General features: G+C 40.6%; 1 protein-coding gene across 3 annotated transcripts in view; it reads left to right on the forward strand.

Annotated features, from left to right (window-relative positions):
• Window positions 1-24,439, forward strand: part of LOC149219119 (uncharacterized) — a 289,169-nt gene that overhangs the window by 141,300 nt on the left and 123,430 nt on the right. For all 3 annotated transcript variants that reach the window (XM_089384274.1, XM_089384275.1, XM_089384276.1), the window contains one exon: window positions 4,010-4,440. In XM_089384274.1, the coding sequence (XP_089240400.1) occupies window positions 4,010-4,440 (431 nt within the window). The remainder of the gene's footprint in view (window positions 1-4,009; window positions 4,441-24,439) is intronic.

Here is a 24,439-nt window from a genome sequence, read left to right on the forward strand (position 1 = left end):
TCTCCAAGTTCCATAGAGTAAGTGGATTTTGCTTTTGATAAGGTCTTCAATTGGTTGGAGTGACCAGTCATGTGCCTTGATGCACCACTATTAATTACCCAGATGTCTTCGTCTTGGAATGTACCAGAGAGAGCCGAAAAGAGACCTTCATCCCTTTCATTGATTGATGCCTTCTTTGAAGAGAATAAGAGACTCCATGCTTCCTTGATACCTTTCTTAAGATAGCTTGCAATCTTCTTGATGAACTTCTTCATTGTAGAGATCTTCATGATGCCCTTAGAGAACTAAAGCTCTGCTACCATGTTGAGAATTCAATCTCTTAACTTGATAGTTGTTTGTGTGACCTTTTTACTTATTAGCTTTGTTCGTTATTATTTCAATGTGCAATACATATAACAACTAACAAAACAGTAAGAATAATGACATAGTATATACGTTGCAAGCTAGGGCCAAAACCCCTCCTCTTGAGGGGAAAACCCGTAAATTTCTTATTGATTTTTCAGATCTTTCAATTGACGAATATCGTGATCTAGACTCAGGCAAATACCCTCCAAGATCAAGTCTACCACGACCTCCAGCTGCAATATCTTCGACCTCCTAGTAGATCTGAAAACTCTGCTCCCTAGCAACTGCTGCTGCTCCTTTAGGACACTTTACAATGTGCCCATAGGGTCTTCAATATATGACAATGACTCTTATACCTAGGACAAACCCTAGAAGCACTCAATGGGTGCTTGACCTATAAAATAAAAGAACTTGAGCATGGAACCCATGCTCCAATAATAATAATAATAATTTATTTTTCATTTTATTCTTACAAGAATACATTTCATACTTATGAAGACACAACCTAGTTACACATTTTTCAACATCAAGTTGTCTCAAGAGGAAGTATTGTTTGGAGATCTATTGGGTTGTAAAGGTTATCATTATTGTTGTAAGATTCCTTGAGAAAGAGCCCTTCTCTTTTGTCTAAGAGGGTCTCTTCCATTGTAACCTTCATTTAATAAAATCATCTTTTCTCTTGAGGGAGGTTGGAATTCTATTCCAAGGCTTCCTTGATCCTTATTTAAAGGGGAGAGCTAACCCACTAGCTCACTAACTTAGATCTGTTTTGCTTTTCTTGCAGTTGCATCCTAATTGCATTTCTAGTTGCATTTGAAATCTGTTTTGTTCCACTTCTCATTTTTTCCTTTTACTAATCATTGTTATCAATCTCATTTGCCATCTTATAAGCTGTGACATATCTGTAAATTCTTGCTTGTTCAGTAAGTAAGAACTAATAATCACACTATTTGCTAATAAGGCATTTGTGGTCTTGCTCTAAAATCTAATGTCATTGTTTCATTGAGCTGTTTTAGAACTTTGTCAGAAGCTAGTAATCTTGTTCTCTTGAAATACATTTCATTGTGATTACAAGCATATTGGAAATTTTTCATTTGGAAGCACCTTGGTACTAGTGTCTCTCATTGAAGCATTGATATCTCCTTTTTGCATTTTGCATCTCATTTCCATCCTTAAAATTTACCTTTAAGCCTAAGCTTGGTAGAAAGAAAGTTAGGACCACCTTTCTTTTGTAGCTTGCGAAGTATAGACCCTCTTTAGTGGTTAACACGGTGACCTAGCAGTCATCAGGGCCACAGTCTCTATAGCGCCGAAGGCATAGAGTTGTTAGATCTCAAGGGGAGGGATCGTAAATCAAGCCACAATTTGCTTCCGCTTGCATTCTCTCCACAACTTACTCTAGAGGCTAGCCTCAAAAACAACTAGGAGGAAGGATTCATCTAGATTAGACATCTTAATTAAAATGAACCAAGACTTTGCACTCCACTTAGTTAAGTTTTGCATTTCATCCTTATAATTTTTTATCTTTTGTGGCATAACTATCATTGTGGGCATTATATGATCTTGGCAATATCGTATTGTGGTCCTGTACTCATCTTTTAATCATATCGCTCATTGTCTATTTACATTGTCATTTTTTCCTTGAGAATTTGCTTGAAAGTACAAGCTATTTCTATTGTGCAAGTTATTTTTTTGCTCATATTTGATATTGTGCCATCTCTAACTTTTCTCGTAGCATTGTTGATATTGTAACTTGAACATCTATCTACTTGCATGTTTCTAAATTTCAATTGAGCATTGTAAAAGTGAACATCTATTTACTTGCAAGTTTTTAAATTTCCATTGAGCATTGTAAAGGCACTGGTCTGTTACATTTATATTTTGTATCTGCCTTATTGATCCCAATTGCATTTATCTTAATATACATTGCTCATAAACTCTCACACTTGCTTTAATTAATAATCAAGTTACACTAATAATAATTGCCTTGCCCTTAATCTCCTAGACTTGTTTCAACAAGTTTTCCTTCATTATCATCCTTAGGGACTACCCCCCTTGACTTAGCTAGGAGAGAGTCTAAACAGAGTGAATAGGGATTTAGAGTGACAGCCCTTGTTCTGAGCATTGCGCCTTAGGTGTACACTTCAGGCAACAACACACTGAATTTCTTGACTGATACTTGTACCCACAGTCTGCCTCCCTCCTTCAGTGAAGAGTACGCAGCCTCTTAACAGTTCTTCCAACGCTAGTAGTAAATCACTGGACAGTCAAGGTTCAGTTCTGAAATTTCAGTTTGCATCCCAGGAAATGCTCATCCCATGAACAGGCGTCAACTTCCTTAATCACACGCTAAACGACCTTCGGAAACCTGCCCGAGTTTCACGCTGAATATACTCGGAAAGGGTACCCGAAAATCTCACTGTCCTCTTTGCTCTCTCAGCCGTCCTCTCTTGTTCTCATCTTTCCTTTGAGAAGAAATCATAATGATGAGAATAATTCTTCCTTTTTCTCTTTTGTCTCTTAGGAAAAGATGGAAACCCTATCTCTAAGATCTAATGGCTGAGATTTAATCTCAAGCCATTAGATCAATGGTTAGGATCAATCCCCCACATGACCCCTCATACATGTGGTCCCCTTATTTTAAAAAGACTTCGTGGTACTTTTAATGTTTTTGTACCTTGGTGCACTTTTTCACATAAAGTGAACTTTAGTACTTTACCCATTAAGTCACTTTTAGATGACTTTAATAATTTAAAATACATGGTACATCTCCACATAAAAAATACTTTAGCCCCCCTTGACTAAAATAATCTCATAATGGCACTTAGACAAAAGGATATTAAGTGTATTTCTCGGCCAAAAGGATAAACCTAGGAAACACTTGGTACCATTTTCTCAACAAACTTATCCTCTTTTTAATGACAATGCCTATCTGACAAAGTACGCTGAATGGAAATTAGGATAAATCATATCAGGATAAATTCTGGTTGAATGCCCAAGATGTCTTGATTTCCTCTTATTGCAGCTGTTTGGAAACTTCCATCACAATTGATTCTTGTATTTTAACTGGTGTGTTAAAAGGCATATCTTCTGATTGTAATATATTTAAATCATCTTAGTCACCGTCCTGGTAATATTGCAGTCCTGTGTCAGAATTTTATATTCGATTACAAAATTCCAACTTGCTTTTAACTGAGATTTATGATTTTTCTTCATACAACCAAGTCACGTTGCAAACATTCTCATGGTTCTGCTCCATTATCTGCTGTAGTCATCTAGAGCAACATACTACCTTGTGCAATTCTTTGGACAAGCTTGCTACCTGCTGCACCCGAGAGTCATCATTTTCTCCTCAAGCCTGTACAGTGCTTTCATGTTTACTACAAGCTATCAATTACGGCTTCTTAACGCCATAGCCCAGTGTCTGAAATTGGAGGCTTATTTTGTATTATAGGGTGTGACTTAAAACAACCCATCCTTGTCAGGACTGGCTTATCCTAATTTTCTGAAAGTGGGTGTGACTGGTTGTCTTGCGTGCTATGTTTTGACACATTTCTGCTGAAATGGTTTATCAAGTTGATCTTCATCAATTTGACCTTCCCCTTGTTTGAACTGTATGTATCTGGAATATCACTTACGATAATATTCATAATATGATTTGCAGAATCAATAGTGGCTCTGTACCAGTTTTGGTTGATGAGAGAAAACCAGAGTGGTTGAAAATTGACCGTGTTATTGCATGTCGGGAAAAGGTAGACTGTGACAACAGTTTGTATGAAGTTGAAAAGCCCTCTATAACAGGTCCCAAGAAGAATGGGAGGTATGAATTTCTTGTGAAGTGGATGGGTCTTGATTACTGTGATGCAACATGGGAAGACAGTTGCAATGAAGAGCTATTGGGTACAGCTGATAAGCTTGTTGAGAGACATCAAAAAGCGAATGAGTGGGTTGAAAGTGATTCTGGGCATCTTGTTGGACTGAGCCTGATGCAACAACCAAGCTATTTGAACGGTGGGATTCTTCATAGTTACCAGCTACAAGGAATAAAATGGTTATTGAACAATTTTGAACAAAGGAGAAATGTGATTCTCGCAGGTATTGTAACTATCTGCTGTGAAAATCAGCTTTGTTTGGTCCTTTTGACGTGCCTGTTGTTCCTTTTTCATTTAGTTATGTTATCATGGTACGATTTTCTCCTTGTATTTTTGTGTAAACAATCATGGTTACTTTTGTTTTTGATGTATATGATCTTTTAGATTGTTTTCTATTTTGTGAAAGTTTGAGTGTTGGCTGTTATATTGAAGAGTAACTTTCCTGACTGTTTGTCAGTCATCATTCTGGCCGTTTCATTTCACTATCAAGGCATTGGAAATCAAATTATGCATAGGTTTTGAGACATTTGTGTAAAAAACTATATTGGTAGGATAGAAAATTGAAAAAATTCGGTATTCGCTTTTACTGAACACAAAGTTGTAATGCTTGGTTATATTTCTGAAGTACTGTATAGTTTTGGACATTAGTATAGCATGTTAGTTATACTGATTCTGTTTTCTATTCTCGACTTTAATATTCACCTGATTGAGTAGGCTGTCATGCAATTGGTATATCACCGTTGTATTTCTTCGAAGGAAAACCTTACAGGATCCCTTGGAATTGTAGCGATATATTAAACATTGAATAGGTTTGGATTGCAACATATCTAACCAAAAAAACTGCATACAAGGGCTTCTAGAAATTTCATCCCCTAGTTGTTAATTTTGCTTACAACCTAGTAACTGCTTTAAGATTTTCTAAGCATGCAGCCAGAAATACAATTTAAACTGCTGTTCTGAACCTCAAATCACAAATACTACTGAGTTTTCTAACCATAGCAGGGCTGTGGGGGAGTGCCCCCCCGAATACACTCCCGAATTTTGCTCCCGCAAAAAAGTTGGTCCCTGGCTTTTTCGCATTTTTTTCACAAAGATGTTCCAAACACAATTTCTTTTCAAAGAAACAAGAGTTTTTGAGTGGGACAGCCTAATATTCAACCCAATGGCCCTAGTATTTATATGCAATTCAGGGTAATGTTAAATACTTGAAGTAAAAGAGAATGTCACTTTTACTTAAATTTTTAACATTACAATGAAATGACTTAGGATGTTTGAGAGTGGTTTCGAGCTGATTGGATTTCATATGGAGAAAGTAGAATTTTAGATCTCACTCAAAATCCAGCAGACTTATCAGTTTTTCAGTGTTTCAAGATTGGGGGGATTGCAATGTTTCCATTGATTTTGTCATGTACTAGGGTATGGAACTCATATTTAATCAAGAGCACCAAGCCCTCTAGTAACTTGATGTTAGCGACATTGGTTGTCGAACTCCTCTATCATGACCCTACTAAATTGTACCCATCACTTAAGAAAAATATTGACTTGACATGCTACACTTTTTCTATCTTATGTTAATGCTTAGAGGGTGATATTAATGACAAAGGTCCCACGATAGGCAATGATTTTGATGATATTTAGGTATTTGTTGTAACATGATTTTTTTTGATGTTAGAGGCCATCTGGAGCCTATTTGTGGATGTATTTTTGGTTCAAAGATGGATTGCACTCAATGCTATTTTGGTTATGTGCACTCACACATTCTATATAAATGAGAACTTATGACTTGTCAACATTTGGTTGTGAAGATTATAACTTCTAGATGATTGATATTATATGGTTTAATCCATGTTTTTATGCTTTTTTTTTGTATCTAATTCATCATTCTACATATTTTTGTTGACATATATGCATCAAAATATATAAAAATATATATTATATAAAAATTCGGTCTTGATTCGCTCTCGACCTGGGAGATTTTGAAAATGTTTGCTCCCGCTTCCACTCCCGCTCCTGCTTCTGCACTTGCTCCCGCTCCCACTTTCCTCCACTCTCCCTCCCAAGTAGCCTTGAACCATAGCCCCACTATGAAAGTAAATAAAACGGAAGACAAACACATGTAGCACCAGATATATCTAGTAAACCCCAACTCTGGGGAAAACCTGCAATTTGTGTGTGCTTTTCTTATTAGCTTCAACAAATATACTTGAGAAAATATTACAGCAAGGGAACACTTCCCTTTTACAACAAAAGTCCTCTGTATAGCTCCTAAGCAAGTCTGATTTACCCCCAACAAGTGACTTGGCCTGTACTTTCAGCGCAGTATGACCTCCTGGCTCTTCTGCGTGCTGTATGTCCACGCAGTATTACCCGACTGCGCACTTCTATGTGTTGTACAACCCTGCTGATGCTGTGCTGAGATATAAGCCGTGCGACCCTCTCTTCCTCTCACTTGGTCGCTGACCCTGTTGTTGGACTATTCAAACCCTAGCCTCCTTTTGCTGAGCTATCAAACACACTTTATGCCAAAATCGACTGACCACTTCCGCACCATATTCCCCTTGTAAATCGACCTGGGCCCACCATCACCTTCAATGGCTGAGATTAACTCTTTATGAAAGGGTGAGACCTAGTCAACAAATGACTTTAGGATTTTTAGTTTTTCTCAAGTTCAACATTAAGAAATAGGAAATTAATTAATAATCTTCTAAGTGGCTATCGTGTGGGTCCCTCTGCGAGCCTTGGCACTAAGGCAATCAAACCCGTGCTGCTCTACTCTAATCAACACTCCCTCTTAGAGAGGAAGGTGTTGTTTGCACTACACCCAACCGGTCTCTGATGTAAACAAATCTTCCCCTTGCCAAAACCTTGGTCATAATGCCTTCTGTTTTCTCCTCTGTTGGTATGTACTAGAGTCTAACTGTATCTTTCTGAACAATGTCCATGATGTGATGATAATGTATCCCGATTTGCTTTGAGTGATCGTGAAATACTGTATTCTCAGAGAGCTTGGTGCAAGTCTAATTGTCACAGTCGGTGGGTTCTAGCTCCTTTCTGAACTAGTTCTTTTCGCATGCTCCCAGGATGGTAGCCATGTACTGAGCCTCTGTTGAGCTTAGTGCAATAGATATTTTCTTTTAGCTAAACCAGGAAATAGCTGTTGATCCAACACTGAATATTCAACCTGATGTGCTCTTCCTGTCTGTGGAACTCCCTCCCTACTCTGCATTAGTGAAGCCTGTTACCCACCATTTTGTGGGTGATATCCCTAGGAGATTTTTTTTATTTTTTATTTTTTTTATTTTTTTATTTTTGTTTATTTCTCTGTTTATTTATTTATTTAGTTTTTTCCGAGATGGTCCTCCACCGATAGTGAATAACCCCTTGCAACCACCAACTAGCTCGTTGTGCAACTTCTCCGCAACCTGAGCCAACCATCTAGTCCCTCACCCATCTGTTATGATTGTATATTTTAAGGTGGGCCTCTCAAACCTACAAGTATGCTTTGTCATTTGGTAATTGAGTATTGTAGTTTGCTTATCATGGATACCTCTGGGCATAGATTAATGGGGGGATTTGGTAGAAAGAGTGGGCTAGATCTATGCTCATGTCCCCTAGACCTCTTTTTGGATGTTAACCTTGGACCCTAGTCTCGTGGGATCTCTTTTACTGACCTTTGGGCTTATGGATGGTACTACATGGGAAACCTTGATGTTGGTTGTGTGGACCCACTCCCTTATCCACATATATTACTCCCCTTCCACTCATTATAACCCCATTCATCATTTCTCCCACCTGGGTCCACATAGGGTTAACCTTCCTTCCCCTTGCCCACACCTTGGGTCGGGCCTAGAATGATGCCTCAAAGGTTGATGTAGATGAAAAGAAAAGTAAAAGCATAATTGGCAGCATTCAACAGGAAAATGTACCACAAAATGCAAAAGATGGTCGAGACAAACACATTTAGCACATGGGTAAAAGCCAATACATGAGCTCTACCCATCATCATGGCCATCACCCTGGTTCCTACAGGCCCTAAATAAGCCTCCTTTATGATTCAGGAACCCATGATTTCCCCAACGCCTCGTAGGCAACGAATCGCCCTACCTTAAATGGGGTATCCACTGTTATATCTTACACATCATGCTCTTATTCCTTGAGCCCTGAGCAGTGAATTAAAGAAAAATCATAAAAGGGAAAAAACATATAAAGAAGGGTGGAAAAATCAAGTTCGGGGAACCTCATGTACCACGGTTGCTCCCTCTTATACATTATATACCCAAGTGTGGGCTTTCGTTTTATTAGCTACTCTTGAACCCGAACATGTGGCCTAGGGATGCCCGTTTCATTCTCTACTCCATTCATCTCTTTATCATATGCCACCACCCTTTGAAGGATGTACCTTGGACATACCATCCCCTTTAAAAGTAGAAACCACCTAATAGGATACTTGGTTAACACCATTTGGAGCTTAGAGACATTAGCACATGCGAAAGCCCACATGGAAGGGCATGCCATTATGAAGTACCCACTTGTTGTCCATGATTTGTAAACTCTATTACTTGATTTCCTTTGATGACTTGTTGTACTGGAAGGCTAGAGGATGCATTGGATCTTATGCAGGATTGCAAATGGTCTCCGTTTTGGGCTTGGTTTCCCTATACGGGGTCCTAACCCTCCAGAGGGTTGCATTGACACACATAGGGTGTGTGTTGAGAGCCATGGGCCTCCACATCAGTAGACAACACTCCATGGATCCCCAGAGCTGTTCAGAGATTGCTCGAGATCCACCTATTGGAAGAGGAAGATGCAGCTAGTTCACCATTGCCCCACTGACACCACAATTGTAACATGGACTTGGTAGATGACCCAGGACTTGTATGCTGATGTAGCATCACTTACACCATCATTTGAGCCGTTACAGATGGTCTACAGGCATCTTCGTCTTACTTGGAGACCCATGATGTTAGTTGTGTGCCCTCACACCCATTGGGAGCACCGCAGGTTTATTATGTGGAGAACAAGGGGCGAACCCCTTGTCCACTACTCAGGGGGTCCTATTCATCATTGTGGCACTTATGGACTTAATCAGGTTTCTTAGAAGGCCCAACGACATGTATTGTTGATCATTCGACTTCTTGAGAGGCTTATTATTTTGTTTATGAGCTAGTTTCGTGGGCTTGTCATAAATAATTAATTATTTTGCACATTAATTTAGTTTAGGGGTTAATGTAGGCCCAAGTAGCTAAATCAACCTCATTAGAAGTGTATAAATAGAAGTGACGTGAATTTATTTAGAATCATCACTTGGTTTGGACTTGTATCTCTCTAGATATTTTCACTATTCCTTCTTGGTGGACGAAATCTTGGAGCATGGATGAATTTTGATGTTTGGATTATCTTTTCTTAACTTGGAGCTTTTTGATTGGCAATTTTATTGATGGTTGGGTATATTCTCCTACATGTAAGTACAAAACTTAATGCTATTTCTTCTTTTACTTTGGCACATTCATTGATAATGAGATTTTCGCTATACTAGGGTTAATTGCTGCATGTATTTACAGCGAAATTGTGGAATTATGTTTCTATGTAGCATCTCTCTATGTATGGGCCATCTATGTTGAACGAATTCTCCTAGGGATAATTCTATGGTTGAATTTATCTTGACAATCCATCTTACCTTGCAAAACGAAGTGTAAAGGATTTTAAGGTCACTCTCCTTTGCCCTAATGCCAAGCAAAGTTGTCCTTAAAGCGCCCTTGACCTAGAAAAGAAGTCCATTCTCATATTCTTCTTGACTCCAATCTCCCCAAAGGATTAGGCACTAGTCTACCATAAGGTGATTATTTTAAAGAACCATTTTCTTCAAAATGGGTTGCGTCCAAAAATGGCCTTCTACGCGGAGCATTGCCTGGAGATCAGGGATGGGCTCATCATCAGACCCTAATACATGTTCCAGCATTGGATGCATGCCCTTAGAATCCCCCTCGGGCAGCTCAGAGTTGGGTCTCACAAACTCCGGGTCGAGACAGATCACCACATCGATAGGGCAAATAGGATTTGCTAGCTCTGTCACTTACAGGAGATAGAGACAGAGACACACTTCATCTTCGTATGCCCTGCTTACTACGAGATTCGAGGTTGTTTCCATTCTCTTCAGGTCTTCTCAGACTTTGACCAGCTTCCTCGGATATGTTGATCTGAGATGCCTTGCACTTTATCTCCAGGAGGCCATTAGATTTCGTGCCCGCTTTCTTCAGCCCCCCACTAGATCAGACACCAAGCAAAAGATCAAGGACTTCTTTAGGGTGCTACCATCAGCGCAGGGCACTAAAAGAACCATTGACCGACCCATAAACACTGAGACCAAATCAGTGCGGTCTCGTGGGGGCCGACCCACTAGACTGCACCAACGCTCCAGGATTGGATCCACCCCTGGGAGGCGCCCTAGAACCTCCAGGCGACAGCCCAATATGCCCACAGGATGCAGACTTTGACAAGCTTCTCTTAGTTTTCCTCTCTCGACCTCGGATGTTAGGAGTAGGAACTAGACAGGAGACTCCTTCCCTGCTTCTTCTTCTCCTTCTCCTTCTTCTCTTTCTCTGCTTCATCGCAATGCTTTGTTTCGAAGCCGAGAGCTTCTAGCTTCTACATTCACATTTACTTAGATTATAGATGTATTTTCTGCTTTTTAAAAGAAATGCTTAAAGGGGATCGTTTGGTCCACCGGCTTGGCATGATGTAATCATTGTAACTGACAATCCCGTTGACCTATTATGGTCATTTGTTGGACATTAATAAAATTATCTTATCTTATCTTATCTAGCCACATTAGGCCTCCTAGGGCATCACTTTCCTTCTTTCCCTGGTTTAGGTCAAAATCATCATTGTTTGCTAAACTCCCTCCTATTGACCTAACCTGGGTCCACTTGGTCCCGTGTGGTCCCATATCTTATCAAAGTAAACTCTCCAAAAACCAGTTGGGAAACCAAATTCCACAAGGATTTTAAGCTTTAGGAAGTTCCTTTACAAGTCACATTCCCTAACCCAAGCCCTCAAATTCCTACTCCCCTATCCTAGAGGGAACCTTGCACCTTGCTTAAAAAGCAAGCAAGTCCCATTCTTGAGTCTCTTCTAGGAAAGGGTTACCGAGATCACTTCATATCCATCTTAGTTGATCTATCCTTCATAAGAGATTCTCTATATATATCAGGTCTGCTCCCATCAGTGAAAGTCCATAAAGAGTAGGAAGCTTTAGCTGTGGTGACAGTGGGATTTAGCTTCATTGTTGCTCGACCTAGCAAGTGCCCTTAAAAGACCCCCTATTAGTTTGAGTGGTAACAAAGCCCTAAAGCCTCACCTCATTAACCTGTCTATACCATAATCCATACTCTTCTGTCCCCCTGAGATACCTCAATACGTTCATGATAACTAGCCAATGCACCCTGGTAGGCTCGAACATGAATTGGCTCAAAGAGTTAACTACAAAGCATATGGCTAGCCACGTGTTCAACAAATACGTAAGTGATCGTATCAACTGCCGGTAAAACACATGGTCTACTCACTTTGATTTGGATGGGTCCATCTTCCTCCAGTGTGTGGCTAGAGGCGTGGTCATGGGCCTGCAATCCTGCATGCAGAATCTCCTAAGAATCTTTAGGGTGGACTTGCCTTGCCCCTAGAAGATCTCCCTATCTCCTTACCAAACCTCCAATCCAAGGAAATAATGCATCAAACCTATATCCTTCATCTCAAACTCGCTTGCAAGATCTCTCGTGCACTCTTGGATGAGCTTATCTATGCCTTTCGAAATCATATCGTCCACATGCAACACTAGAATGAGCGACTCACCTCCAACAACAATGTAGTAGAGGTTGGGGTCCGCTTCACTCTTAGTGAAGCCCAATCCCTGAAGGTAATTGTGAATATCAGCATGCCATGCTTGTGGAGCTTGTTTGAGCCCATACAAGGCTGTTGTGTCTGCACACACGAGTTCCCCTGTCACATGTCTCAAACCCCTTCGACTGCTCAATATAAATCTCCTCCTCAACAACTACATTGAGGAATACAATTTTAATGCCCATTTGGTTTATCTTCCACCCCATTTGAGCTTCAATGGCTATAATTGTCTTGATAGACGAATATCTGGCCATCGGAGCAAATGTCTCGTCATAGTCAATGCCATACTTGCGAGAACGCCTTGGCCACAAATCATGTCTTGAATTTTTCGATGCTCCCATCAGCCCCATGGTTGATCTTGTAGATACAATGAGAGCACACCACTAATTTTCCCTCTAATCTCGACACCACCTTGCTTGATTATCATTTTTCATGATGGAGGCATACTCCTCCACCATGGCATCTCTACACACATGCTGAGTGGTTGCCTCTTGGTAGCTGGAAGGCTTGGCATCCAATAACTATGTCATGAGTGCAATATACCCTGTGTACCTCTGTGGTTGTCTACTCTATCAAATTGATGTGCTAGGAGCATCAACTTGCTCATGCACCTCCTGACCCCATCTGAGCTGCAATGGCTATAATTGTCTTGATAGACGAATATCTGGCCATCGGAGCAAATGTCTCGTCATAGTCAATGCCATACTTGCGAGAACGCCTTGGCCACAAATCATGTCTTGAATTTTTCGATGCTCCCATCAGCCCCATGGTTGATCTTGTAGATACAATGAGAGCACACCACTAATTTTCCCTCCGATCTCGACACCACCTTGCTAGATTATCATTTTTCATGATGGAGGCATACTCCTCCACCATGGCATCTCTACACACATGCTGAGTGGTTGCCTCTTGGTAGCTGGAAGACTTGGCATCCAATAACTATGTCATGAGTGCAATATACCCTGTGTACCTCTGTGGTTGTCTACTCTATCAAATTGATGTGCTAGGAGCATCAACTTGCTCATGCACCTCCTGGATCAACTGCTTTTCCCATCTCGCTCTCCTCCCTATGTTGGGAGTCACGGCTTGAGTGGGCACCTCCCAGTCCTCCACTTGCATGTCCCCCTTGTCCTCATGTTGCTTGGCCTGCCCATCAAAGTGTGCAATTGTAGGTTGAGGTGGCGGTTGAGCCTCCTGCTTGGGAGTCCATTGCTCCTCCTTCTGCACTGTAGTCTGCTGCTCACGCTCTAAGGACTTCCTCAAAGCTCTTTCTTCCTCAAACTTCACATTTCTCTTGATGACTATCTTTCTTGATTATTGGTATGTATACCCTATATACCTTGGCTTTCTTGTTGTAGCCCATGAAGACGAAGACACCCTTATCCACTGTGGGCTCTAGCTTTGACCTCTTTTTTGCTAGTACATGGAAATACACTAGGCTGCCAAATATTTGGAAATATGACACGCTCGGTTTTCTTGTAAAGGCATCCTCTAGTCAGCTCAACACTCTGTGTGGGCTCCGATTCTGCATGAAAACTATTGTGTTGCATGCCTCAACCCAAAGAAAATTGGGCAACCCCTGGCCATGCAACATGGCTTTGGCCACTCCAACTATTGCCCTATTTTTGTGCTTTGCCAACCCACTTTGCTGAAGGTTATATGGTGTGGGAAGCTCCCTCCTATTGCCCTCCTTGGCACAAAACTCCTTGAACGCATTTGAGGTGTACTCCCCATCATTGTTTTACGAAACGGCCGTACCGAAACGGAAACGGCCGTTTCGTTCCGAGTCAAAAAAAAAATTTGCGAAACGGCCTTTGACCCGGCTCGGTTGACCGGGTCAGCTATGACCCGGCCGAGTCAGCCAATGACTCGGCCGGGTCATAGCTGACCCGGTCAACCCGCCGGGTCCCGTCAAAAAACGGCCGAGTCAATAGCAGACCGGCTGGGCAGCGATTTAAGTTAAAAAAAATTACTTTTTTTGCTGATTTGGAGCTGAGGATGTGTGAAGATTAGTTGACAAGTTCTTAGCAGTAGAAGTTGCAGATTGCAAGCTTGATTGAAGACACCAGTGACTCTTCCTCATTTAGGACATCAGTGACCTTGATCTTGATATAACAATAACCATGACAGTGACATTGATACGCACCAGTAATCTTGTTATATTACAGTGACCCTGTGGCAGAATCCTTACAGTGATGTTATCTCTATGACAATGATAGCAGAGTTGAGCTGAATCATTGCAAGCTACTAGGGTTGAGCACAATTCTTAATTCAGAATTTGGATTGGCTTGCTAGTAAAGGAGTTAAGAGTGATGTGTGACAGTCCCCTGTATAGCAATAACCTTGATATGGCAGTGATAGTTGGGCAGTGTGTGCAATGATAGTAGCATGTTTGATGTGGCAATAATCTAGCATAACGGTGACATTGATGTTGGATAGTGAAACTTGCTGATTGTCGGATTGACATGATTGATGACAGCGATATGTGATTGACGGTGATGATGACTGTAATGAAAATAGTGAGATTATGATAGTCCCTTCTTGACAGTAGTGTGCAAGCAACAATAACATGAGTGGAGGTGGCATAACAGAAACAGTGGCAGCAGTAGCAGCAACAAAGGACAGTTGGAGCAGTGGTAGCAGGGGCAGTATGAGGCTTGAGCTTAATGAGTCAAAGAAGGAAGTGGATCACCTCAAAAGCATGTTGCAAGAGGCAAACAATAAGGAAAGCACCTTGACAAACTAGCTCAAGGAAAAGGACCTTTTTAAAATATTTAAAATTATGTTTTTTTATAAAAAAAATAAATATTTAATGTATTTTTTACAACGACCGAGTCATTGAAATCGAGCCGGCCGAGTCATTGCCGTTTCCGTTTCCGTTTCCGAGTCGATCCTCGGCCGAGTCCGAATCCGAGTCCGTTTTGTAAAACATTGCTCCCCATCGTTATCTGACCTCTTCTTCATGAAGAATATCCAAGACTTTCTCGAGTGATCGTCTATGAAGGTGACATAATACTTGTACTCCATGTTGGATTCTAAAGAGAAGGGACAACAAGCATCTAAATGAACAAGGTTGAAGATGCCCTTGGCCCTGTTGTCACTGCTAGGAAAAGAGGTTTTGGCATACTTGCAAACTCTGTAGCCCTTGAACACCTCATGATGGTCCACGGTGCACTGTGGCAGCGTTGTCGCTATCTCCTTGAGAATTTATAGCGCACCATGATGCAAATGCCCCATGCACTCATGCACAATCTCCCCATGCTTCTTGCCTAAGTTACGACTCCCCCCTACTGGTGAATGTTGACACTGTCTCAAACTACAATCTATACATGTTATTTTGTCTAACCCCAATCTGCTTGGCCATGCTGGTGTCTGTGGGTTTTATGAAAACCTTACCTTGTTTGAAGGTCAACTGGTATGCCATATCCTACAAATCTAAAACTGAAATGAGCTTCTTCTTGAGCCTTGGAATGTAAAGGACATCTCTGAGAAACAAAGGGTTTCATAAATCCCTCTGAAATCTGAGTGTACCAATGCCCTCAGCTCTGTACATCCCGTTATCGCCCATCTCGATATAGAATTACATGTCCTCTATTAGCTTGCCGAAGTAGCTGTTATTCCCCGTCATATTACAGGGTGCACCGCTATTTACGTACCATAAGAGGGTAACCACTAAGCTTGCCATGCAACCAATAAGTGAGAACTCCTCAAAGTGAGGAGAACTTGTCTATCTCTGTATAGGTTGCTACTTGATCCACTTTGGACCCTTTCTTCCAGTTAGGGAACTTAGTAGCATAAGTGCTCAAATTGGTGGGCATAAAAAGCACTTGATCTTGCTGAGATTATTCTTCTTCTTATCTTCCTTGGAGATCAGGTCATCACCACCACTGTTCTTCTTGCCCTTTGACTTGCCCCATTTACCAACTAGGGAAAAGTTCTCTTCATCTTCGATCATGACAGGAGACCCTGACTGAGCATGTCTACTAATTTCTTCTTTGACTTAATCACATGTTGGACATTCGGTTCAACACTCCTTGTGTGTTTTGCGACATGGACTAACCGCCTCTCATGTATCCTAAATCTGGCGATTGTAGCAGAGACTAATGCCTACAGGTTTTGGTCTAACGACAATCGTGATTCCAACAAGTGGTATCAGAGCGACAGGTCTCGAGTTTGAAACTCAGCTGACTCTCGTTGGGGGGGGTGGGGGGGGGGGGGAAGATTGTTGGACATTGGGTTCAACGCTCCTCGTGTGTTTTGCGACATGGACTAACCGCCTCTCATGGATCATAACTCTGGCAATTGTAGCAGAGACCGGTGTTTGCGGGTTTTGGTCTAACGACAATCATGATTCCAGCATCACCCAATAATTGCTTCCTGTCTGAAAGCTTCTCCTTGACACACATTTTGTCCGTAAAACTTTCCCAAGCCATGGTGAAACCTATTAGGGCAAAACTCACCAGTTCTCTATCCAAATCTGGCTCGCGAACACCAGCCAACTCATCCCTTACTTGGGTAAACTTGGTGAGGTAAGACACAACATAATCTGACTTGGACATTTTGATGGTCCTTAGTTCAATACTAGCTTTTTGGCCTCGTTTGAACCTTGATAGAGGCCAATAATGGCCATCCACATAGCTTTGGTTGATTTCTCTTCGATCAAGTGAGGAATAAAGTGGTCTTTGAGTCCTTCCAAGACGATTCTCCTAGCCTTGGCATTTCTCCTTTTATGCGGACCCAACTGTTGAGGGTCCTTGGGGGTGGCTGGGACATTATCCAAAAAACTCACATATGCCTTTTTTTCCAACAACATGCCAATCCTCTCACGCCATGAGTAGAAATTGGACGCTACGTCCAACATATCCTCAAATCTAAGACCTTAGTACGCCATTCTGCCAATTCTCATTGCTTAGAAACCCTAGTGTCCAAGTAGAACTGGAGAAACCATAGCGACCAAGTCGAATTGTTGAGTTGCTCCCTCTGAACGTTGAGTGCGGTCCTCAAGATAAAACACTCTGCTTGGCCTTCAATCAAAGGCTATGCTCTGATACCATGTTAGGTTTCCTTAAAACCCAATAATTGATTTATGATTTTCTAAGCATGCAACCAGAAATACAGCTGAAACTGTTGTTCTGAAACTTAAATCACGAATATTATTGAGTTTTCTAATCGTAGCATGCACAACGAAAGTAAATAAAACTGAAGACAAAGACATGCTACACATAAAACACCAGATATAACCTTAGTCACCAGATTCGGCGAATTTCAACGAACAAGTTCGAAATTCGGCGAGTTTTAATCGAACACGAATTTATTCGTTCGAGTTCGCCGAATTTCATGGTGAACTCGAACTTCATCGCGAATTCGAATTTTTTGCCGAACAAATTCGTTTAGGGTTCGACGAAATTCGTTTGGGGTTCGAAAAAGTTCGTTTTTTTCGCGTGTTTTAGCAAATTGCCTGCAGCCCACAGGTTTCATTGTTCGCCGGGTTAAAACTTAAACGATAGACTATAGTTCCATTGTTTCATTGTTCGAACTTCGGAGGGTTTCATTGTGGTCCAAACTCTGTTGCAAACTTGCAAGTTGCAGTCCAGTCTACAGCTGCCGGAGGGTTTCATTTCATAAGACGTCTTCAGTCTACAGCTGCCGCGACGTGTCTCTTTTGAAAATGCTCAACTTTTTAACAAAACGAAATAGTCTTTTGCATGTGAAATAGAGTTACCTTTATGGCAACTGTTTGGTTTTTTCTGCTTCTGATTTTGCTGCTATTCCCCATTTACCATAGGAGGCTTTGTCAGATGTGCTTTCCTCTTGGCACAAGTCATACTCTTTCTTCATTAGCAAATAAAAAGCTCTTCTCAGCTTTCTCACTTTCCCAATTAATTTCAAAAGGGTTTATAAGACGATGGTAAGGCTCTTAGTGTTAAAGTTACGTACTCCTTATCTTTTATGTGAACACCAACGACTTCAAATTCATTACTGACCAATCTAGTCATGGTTGATTATTGTACTTTAGTGTTCATTTTCTGTGGCATAAACTACATGCTTTAAATACATTATAGAAGCCTCATCAACAATCTCAAAAATAATTTTCAGCTTATTCCATTTGATTTTGCATCATGTACATTTGTAAATTGTTTTATCATAAATTCAGTGATTGACAAAGCTAAAAATCAACAGAGCTCCTCTTTTTTGTTTTCAAATTTAGTGATGGCGAGAGAGATCTTGGTTGTTTATGAGTAGAAACCTTATTAAAATAGCCTCTCTATATTCAACCACTCTATGAGTGGTGGGATCTTAAAGGCAGTAACACTGAAAAGTTTCGTTTTCACCAATTAAAGTGTACTAGGAGTCTAGAGATGCTGATGGGTTTTTTCTATCATCAGGAGCATAAGCTCATGCAGCAGGTCCAGAAATTTTGAAATGTGGAATAGGATGTTTGCTGCCATACCTTTTCTCATATGGAGTCATATTTGTGAGAGGACGAGTAGATGTTCTATTGATGACATGGATTGTGGAAACAGCAATCTATTCCCAAAATGGAAGTTTCATTTTCTTGGAGTGAAGCAAGCCACCAACCATCTCCATGATAGCCCTATTGTTCCGTGCTGTTACTACATTTTACTGTGGAGTGTAAGGAATAGTTCTTTAGCAAGATATGCCTTGAGATATGAGAAATTATTGGAAAGCATTGCCAATATATTCACCTGTAGATTCTGAAGCATATAATTTGGAGGATAATTACAATAAAGATTAACATTAAAAGGCTTGAAAATGACCAAAATTGATCACACATAATTTATAAAATTTAATAAATTTTCTAGCCTCTGTTCTCTTGCTAAGCCAAAAATTTATTTGAATTTGACTTTAAATTGATTATATATATATATATATACATTTTTTTTCGAATTTCTATATGTCGTATGTCAAACTCTATCGACAAAATTTTAGTTGCCGAACTTTATTCGAATTTCATGGTCGCCGAACTCGACCTCGAACCCAAACCTGGTGACTTAGGATATAACCAGGGAACCCCAACTCCATGGAAAACCTGCAATCTTTCATATTAGCTTCAACAAATATTCTGGAGAAAATATTACAGCAAGAGAACACTTCCCTTTTATAGCAAAAATCTTTGAACAACTCCCAAGCAAGTCTGATTTATCCCTAGTGAGTGACTTGGCTTCTACTCCCGTGTAGTAGGGTCTGCTGTGCAGTTCTGTGTGCTGTACGACGTGTGGTATAGTCCTCCTGTGCCCTTCTGCATGTTGTACAACCAGGTTGATGCTGAGCTGAGATATAGGCCACGCGGCCCCTCTTCCTCTCAGTTGGTTGCTAAACTTGTGGTTGGACTGTAGAAAGCTTAGTCTCCTTTTGTTTAGCTAACACACACTCTGCCAAAATCGACTGACCACTTCTGCACCTTATTCTCCCTCATAAATCTACCAGGTCCCACCATTGCCTTCAATGGGTGAGATTAACTCTTGATGAAGGGCTGTATATAATTAGATGTTGACTTTATGCTTTTTAATTTTTCCTAAGTCCAACATTAGGAAATAGTAAATTAATTAATAATCTGCTAAGTGGTTGCCTTTTGGGCTGCCCTGCAAGCCTTGGCACTTAGGCAAGTAGAGCCCTTGCTGCTCTACTTCAATCAACACTGGTAGTGCTACCTCTCTTAAATTTTCGGCTTATGGGAATAGTTTACTGCACTTAGATTGAAAGTCATAATAGGTAGAATTGAAAAGTTTTAGTCTACACTCAAAACTGCACTCTGATCTATACTCAGAAACTGAAGTACATCACATTGGAAAAGCATAAATAACAGAAATCAAATGGACTGTCAAACCTGGTACCACTTTCTCATTTGTTTTGGAAAATGGATCTTGAACATGAAACTCCAAAAACAACTTATGTCAAGCGAGAGCCCTGAATTATTGACTCTGCTCCCATAGCTTACTTTTATAACAAAAGTTGAGGGTCATGGATTACAGGCAAATTGGATTAAATCTTCCCCGGCTGCTAGCCCACATGGAAACTTGTGCTAGAAGAATTATGCTCCAAAGACATGCAACCGCTCTTGGTATTTGTGCCCTCCTCTTTTAGAATCGTGCTGGCATCTATTTCTTGAAAACTGTGCTAATGAAAGCACTTTCCAGATATATCATTTATAAAACACACTTTCTGCTAAAAACAACCTATTCTAGTTCTGAAAAATGTAAACAAACCAGAAGTTAATCTAAAATAAGAATACATCTAGCGTTGTTCTAAATATAACAACAAATTAAAATAGAAAGGGAACTGGCATTGGTACGTGCATGCGTAGGAAAACATGTGTCTTCTAGTTTAGCTTATTACCCACCAAAATGAGTAGCCCCATAGGAGAAAACTTTTCTCCTATTCTTGACAGCCATCTGGTCAACCATACAACCAACAACCCATGACAACCACCAGTGTTGAAATTTCTAATTTTACTTAGTTTAGAAACCCTTCATGCACTTTTTCTGATTTATTCCTCAACCTATTCTAGTTCTGAAAAATGTAAACAAACCAGAAGTTAATCTAAAATAAGAATACATCTAGCGTTGTTCTAAATATAACAACAAATTAAAATAGAAAGGGAACTGGCATTGGTACGTGCATGCGTAGGAAAACATGTGTCTTCTAGTTTAGCTTATTACCCACCAAAATGAGTAGCCCCATAGGAGAAAACTTTTCGCCTATTCTTGACAGCCATCTGGTCAACCATACAACCAACAACCCATGACAGCCACCAGTGTTGAAATTTCTAATTTTACTTAGTTTAGAAACCCTTCATGCACTTTTTCTGATTTATTCCTACCTACTTGTTATTTTTCTTTAACAAGTTATTTACAAAGTAAATACTGAAAATAAACACCAGTGCATGCTCAACATATTACAGATCAGCAACTAAAAGAAACAAGAACAAACACACCACATGACACCATTATTTTTGGACCAATGTCCCGGAAAAACCCAATGCGGGAAAATCGGTGCAGCTATCTGAGGGTTTTCTTATTAAGCAATACCAGAGTACCATCTGGGTGCCGAAACTGGCCTACCCAATAGAGAATTTCCTTAGCAGCTATACCTCACAGTTTGAGAGAAATCACTTCGCTGAAACCTCGGAAAACCCTTCCGGCAGTTCCTCAGCACAACGCTGCTCTGCAACCCCAGCATCTGCCCAATTTGGACTGCGTCAGCCCCTATATGTCTAACGTTGGATCTGCGTCACGTTTCTTGGCTTGCATCAGCCCCAGGAGGCCTTGCGTCAGCTCTGGGAGCCTCTGCATCAGCGATGCTGGCCCCTCTGGTGCTCTGCTCAGCACTTGGCTGCCTCTGCGTGGCCCTGCGTGAGTCCTTGTTGGCTCTGCGTCATCCTCGGGTTTTGCGTTTCTCTTCTGGCACAATCTCTGCCTTCTCTGTTTTTCTGTACTCAATGCCCCAACCTCTCCACCAAATTTTGTGGCTAGTGCACATCTGATACTACCCCAAATCAACAACCAATAGCTGTTGATATGCCATATATCTTTGCCACTTGCATCAACAATATGCTTCTCACCCATATGACATGAGAACATGGACGAAGGTGGGCCCACTCAAAAGGTACTTTTGTCATTTTGGAATTAGGTGCTTATGCTTGTTTGTTCTTGGGCATTTGGTATGGATTATGGGGTGATTTGAAAGAAGGATGTGCTTTGACTGTGATCTTGTTCTCTCACCTTAAATGTGGGGCTAATCTTCGATCCTAGTCTAGTGGGACCTCCCTTAACGGCCCAATGGGGTATAGGAGGGGCACTACTTGGGAAGCCCTGATTGAGATAGCGTAGTTCCATCTTCCCTATATCATACTTACCACTTTCCATCTTACATTACAAGACCATATCTCACCTCCATTCTTCTGGTTCAACTTGTCATGAGTTGTTTGGGATTTGGCATCCATATGTCCACATACTTGGGTAGGGCCCAAAATCTGTCCTAGGAGGCTGTTGCAACTAAAAGAAATAGATAGAGCATATCATGGCCTCAACAAAATAAAAAGAAAGAAGATCAAAATGCAAAAGATGGTGAGGGGTCAAAGTTAGCATGTGGGCAAAAGCCTAGCATGAGGTCTATCTCACTCTTATGGCTTGTTGCTGTACAAACTAGTAGGCCTAGTAAATAGGCTAAAGCTAGAGGACTCAACAACAATTTGGGACAAAGGCCAACTATCACCACAACCTATGACCCCTTCTCTTCTCGGATTTCCATCACGGGAGGAGTTCCAGTATCCCTCACTTGTGATATATGTGTCTATTATAGAATTCAAAATGAGGCAGGGATGGCTCATTCAATGGAAAGGTTCAATTAAGGCATGAGGTTAGCTAGAATGACTTTCCACGAAAAACCTTTTGAGAGAAGTACTATACATGACCTAGGGTTGAGATATTTGACAAGGCAAGAATTCATCCAAGGTCAAAATAGTCAAGAGAAAAAGTTCTTAATGATTCACTATTAAAGTTCAAACCTTCAAGAAATCCCTAAGTTGAAGGGAAACTTCAAGGGTTCCCACTTGGTGTTATAGCTAGGGCATCAATTTAATTGAAATTCCATCGCAGAATTCGTTCCAAACTTGTGGATGCTTAGAGGAGACACTAAGGAAGAGTCTTGTCCAGACGGAATCCAAATTTCCTCCTCCCTAAAATCTCACACCAAGCCTTAGAAGGCCTCCCTTAGCCTTAAAGAGACGAAGAAAAGAGAGAGGAAGTGGTGAAAGAAGAATGATTTGTCATTAAGACGATGATCGCCAAGGATTATAGACCAATGCCTGCATATTGGAAATAATGGAGTCAAGATTTACTTTGATTTGATGATTTCACTCTTCAAGGAGACCTAATGCAACTTCACTAACCCTAAAGGAGGCAACTTCACAGCTACAATAGAATTTTATACTTCGTTGGCAATATTTGATGGAGTTTCGAGGATGTAATATACAAGATTGACCTCTAGGAACATTCTTTCATCATTGCCTATGAGTAATGCATGCAATCCTTTCATTAATTTAATTGCTCTAATAAATTCACATTAGATTAGGGCGCATTAAATATCATGAAATAACATTCCATACATTAGACATTCAAACATGTAAAATATAGCATCAAAAAGTACTTACAAGACAATGAGAATATATCCATCCATCAACATTGCAAAAAGAAGCTCCAAGAAAAGATAGCGAAATTTTCCAAATGTCAAAGTGCATCCCAACATCCAAAAATTCATCCAAAAATGCAGGTCCGAGTTTCTCAAATAGAGAGGTCCAAATCCAAGTGATCATGAAAAACAAAATGAGGCCTCTTCTATTTATATGAGGCTCCTCAAGTTCAAATTTGCCTAATCTAGCCCCTAATAATATTTTAATGTGCAAATAACATGTCTTTGGTGACAAGCCCACCAAATAGCTCATGAAGTGAAAGATAAGCCATCCAAAGCTATCCGAAATGATAAAATAATGGGAAATAGTGATATTGGAAGGCTTGAATGAGTCCTCTCAAAGTGCCATGATGAATAGGAGGGCTCCAAAATGATGATCAAGGGGGTGGCCCCTTGATTTCCAAACAAAACATCCTGTGGTGCTCCCAAGTGGGTGTGGGGCACAAGCAATGGAGTCATCGGTCTCCAAGTGGCTCTTAATAAAATTTTGATCTTATGTCTAATGTATGGAGTGCATTGATTATCTAGGGTTTTTTTTGCACCATTTACTATTGAAGGTCAATTGTATAGAGTCTAGATATCATCATTGTATGCATTGTTCATGTAAGAAATGTGAATGGTAATCCCCTTGGTGAACCTTTGCAATAGCTATCCCAAGTGACATTGATCCCTCACAAAGATAGTAGTTAGGGTTTTTTGCTAGGGCGTCAAAATATCCTTATTCCTTTGCAAGATTTAGCTACTCTTTCACATCCATCATCCTAGGGACTTGGCATTGGCTTTGTCAAATTGGTGATCACGCATTTCATTCCCAAACTTAAATTCGCTCTCTGCTTTCTAATTTCAGCCCTCTTAAGTATAAGCAACCAAACTAGGGCTTGGTGCGAATTGACTTAGAAGGAGAGTTGTGGCTTGTGGAAGGATTGAACAATGAGTGAAGACTTGGTTGCCTTAAAATCAACCTCCCTTAGTGGCCAATCTTTCCATCGTAATCCCTAATTCTCTTGCCCTAGGTAGATTTGCTTTAGGAAAACCATACTTCGCAAAGCTTCAAATTGAGGGTTTGTTGAAGGTTTGTTAAACCATTTTCCTGCTATATTCATTGGTATGAAACC

Source organism: Pinus tabuliformis, chromosome Q (assembly GCF_031772625.1).
Source record: "Pinus tabuliformis cultivar Carrire ecotype Pingquan chromosome Q, CPIR1, whole genome shotgun sequence".
Classification (NCBI taxonomy): Eukaryota; Viridiplantae; Streptophyta; class Pinopsida; order Pinales; family Pinaceae; genus Pinus; species Pinus tabuliformis.